Here is a 3,087-nt window from a genome sequence, read left to right as displayed (position 1 = left end):
CCGGTGATGTGTGGGCAGGGCAGGTGTGCAGGGGCTGGGCTGGGTGGGGAGCGGCACCCTGGACTGGGGGGCCTGGCTTAGGGGTCTGTCTGGGCCAGGGGAGCAGGAGGGGCTTGAGCCAGGACAGCACAACAGGGTAGCAGAGGGCTGACCACCGCGAGGGCGGCTGCTATGGAGAGGAACGAGCGCGGCCAGAGCCCACCGGCCCCAGGGCCAGGAGAGGCCGGGGCCCGGGGCTGGCGGTCGGGCTGAGGCCTCTGACGGTCCTCGGTGCTCCCTGCCGGGCTCTGGGCTCCACTCACCTGGCACCCGGCCCTCTGTTGCAGGTCTGCAGCGGCGGCGGCTGATCCCCACCCCACTGCCTGACACGGCTGTGCTGGGCCGCAAGCCCAGCCTTCCTGGGCAGTGGGTGGACCTGCCCCCACCGCTGGCCGGCTCCCTGAAGGAGCCCTTTGAGATCAAGGTGTATGAGATCGATGACGTGGAGCGTCTGCAGCGGCACCGCCCGACCCCCAGGGAGGACCCCGCTGAGGTCAGGGTTGGGAGTCTGGGGGCTAGCTGGGCAGGCCCTGGGGGGCAAGTGGACCTCTGGAGAGACCGGGCAGCCTGCTGACCTCACCTTTTGTCCACAGCCCTCCCTGGATGTGGAGAAGGTAGGAGTGGGTTCCGTTTGTCCCTGAGCTTGTGCCCTGACGCCCCCCTCGGGCAGAGGGTGGGTGGTGAAGGCCCTGTGGCTGTCCCTGGCCCAGTGGGACAGGGTGCACCAGCTGGGGTTCCAGGCGGGTGCTTGGGGCACCACCTGTGTGGGGCATCAGCCCCAGTAGCCCCAGTGTGTGCCCACCGAGGTTTGGCAGAGGCAGGGAGGCTCCATACCAGGGCTCCGGGAGTCGGGCACAGGTCATCTTCCCGGCCCGAGCCCCCGTGCTGCCCCCAACCCCCAGGGCCTGGCGTGTGTCGGTGCAAAGCTGCGGCTGGCTGAGCGCAGACAGCAACGGCTGCGGGAGGTGCAGGCCAAGCACCAGCACCTGAGCACTGAACTGGCCCAGACGCAGGGCCGGCTGATGGTGGAGCCTGGCCGCTGGCTGGAGCAGTGTGAGTCCTCGCCCCGCCCCCCGCCCCAGGCCCCGCCCTCTGCCCGGTGGGCCGCCCCGGGAGTGAGCAGGACCCCCCTGGATACCCTGCTCAGTTTGACCCCCCAGCCAGCCACTTCCCATGCTCCGCTGGGCCAGGAGCCCCCGCCCTGCAGGCCCCAGGCCTGACCAGCGTCACTGCCCCCCCCTTCCAGTCCAGGTGGGACCCGACCTGGAGCCCGAGTCGGCCGAGTACCTGGCGGCCCTGGAGCGCGCCACGGCCGCCCTGGAGCAGTGCGTGAACCTGTGCAAGGCCCACGTCATGATGGTCACCTGCTTCGACATTAGCCTCTCGGCCCCCACTGCTGCCCCGGGGCCGCAGGAGGTGGACGTCTGAGGCGGCGGGGGAGGAGGCGTGGGGCGTGGAGGGCGGAGGGTGAGCCCGAATGTGGGTGGATGGATGGAGGATGTGCAGCGCAGGGGCGCGGCGGGGCGGGAGGGCCTGGGGTCCTGCAAGAGGGCGGCGGGCGGGCGGCAGGCAGAGCACCAGAGGGAAGACTGTCGCCAGGACAGTGACCAAGTGCCTTTACCTGGACGGGCCGGCCTCTCGCTTTCGGTGCTAAGGCCGGACACCAGCAGCTGCGCGCCCAGCGCGGGCAGCGGCCGCGGCCAAGCAGCTCCATGTGCCCGGCTCTGGGCTCCCCTTCCTAGACCACAGCTCCTCCGGGTCTGCGGGTCCACTCAGACACCCCGGGCGTGGGGGTCTCCCCGGGCCTGCTGGGTCCTGAAGATGCTGGCCTGCGGGGGTTCCCTCAGACGCCCCGGGGCTTGGGACTGTCTACCCAGGACCTGCTGGGTCTTGAGCATTCTGGGGTGGGGGTGTCCCTCCACAAATGCCCCAGGGCTTGGGGATGTCTCCCCAGGACCTGCTAGGTCCTGAGGATGGTCGTCTGGGGTGGGGGGGTCCCTCTGCAGATGCCCCGGGGCTTGGGGGTTCTCCCCAGGGCCCACCCTTTCCTGAGGATCCTAGTCTGCGGGGTTCCTTCTGCAGACACCCGGGGCTTGGGGGGTCTCCCCAGGGCCCCTCCTTCCTGGAGTGCTGAGGCACAGCACGCAAGGGCTGACGGAAGGCACTAGCGCCTTCTTCCACGGCAGGAATTCTTACCAAAACCACAAGCAAAAAATAATCACAAAATATGGGGTCTGGGTTTTGTAAGGTTCTGTGGGTTCCTATTTTTCTACCGTCCTGGCACACACTGTCTGCAGTTGGGCAGAGGCTGTGGCTGCCTGTGTGGGCGTCCCTCGGGGTCCTTCCTGGGCTGCCGGCGTGGGCGCGTCTGTCCCGGGGCTCTTCTTGACGTGCGTGTTTTTAGGGGTGCACCTTGTACAGACATGTACATAGCCTCCTGCTGCAGCTTTTTTTTGTGAATAAACAATGCCTCGATTGTTCTCCGGCTCCTGACTCCAGTGGGCTGGGGAGGGGCCATGGGGCTTTGGAGGGCCCCCGGCTGCAGGGGCCCAGCGCCAGGCCCACTCCCGAGGCACCCCAAGGCGCAGCCTGACGACGCCCGTTTCCTCTCTGATCCCTAGCAAGCCTCTTCCCCAAACCCAGCTCTAGGGCTGGGCGGAGGTTGGGGTGGGGCCTGGGCGCAGCTGTGGGCGGGTTGTGCTGCCAGCTGGGGAGCGCCCAGGACTCCTTGCCCGCCCTGGGGCCTGGTTGGGGGCACCTGCAGGGGGTGTCCCAGCTTCGCCAGAGACCCTCTGCCCTGAGCCGGGCCGCCCCCCTGCCACTGGCTGGGGCACTCTTCCTTGGCACCGCTGCGCCCCTACCCTGCCTGGGAGCCCCAGGTGCAGGCAGGGAGGGGCCCTCCTGGGTGACCCAGCTGTGCCCTGGGCCTACGCCCTGCACATCACCACGCGTGGCCTCCCAAAACCCTGGGGCCTGGGGGCTCTGAGTCATCACAGCCCCCCACTGGGAACCGCTGGAGGAGGAATGAGGAGTGAATCCCTCCTCGGG

At 68.7% G+C, this 3,087-nt stretch overlaps 1 protein-coding gene across 1 annotated transcript in view; it reads left to right on the top strand.

Annotated features, from left to right (window-relative positions):
- The window catches only part of KIF26A (kinesin family member 26A), a 34,785-nt gene extending 32,278 nt beyond the window's left edge, over positions 1-2,507 (top strand). The window contains exons 10-13 of the mRNA XM_012724359.1: positions 327-532; positions 633-653; positions 942-1,092; positions 1,286-2,507. Of these exons, the coding sequence (XP_012579813.1) occupies positions 327-532; positions 633-653; positions 942-1,092; positions 1,286-1,467 (560 nt within the window). The 3' untranslated portion in view covers positions 1,468-2,507. The remainder of the gene's footprint in view (positions 1-326; positions 533-632; positions 654-941; positions 1,093-1,285) is intronic.
- The last annotated feature ends 580 nt before the right edge of the window (positions 2,508-3,087 follow it).

Source organism: Condylura cristata, unplaced genomic scaffold (assembly GCF_000260355.1).
Source record: "Condylura cristata isolate star-nosed mole 26May11 unplaced genomic scaffold, ConCri1.0 scaffold00013, whole genome shotgun sequence".
In the NCBI taxonomy this organism is placed as follows: Eukaryota; Metazoa; Chordata; class Mammalia; order Eulipotyphla; family Talpidae; genus Condylura; species Condylura cristata.
Note: the sequence above shows the minus strand (reverse complement) of the source record. Positions and strands in the feature narration are given on the sequence as shown.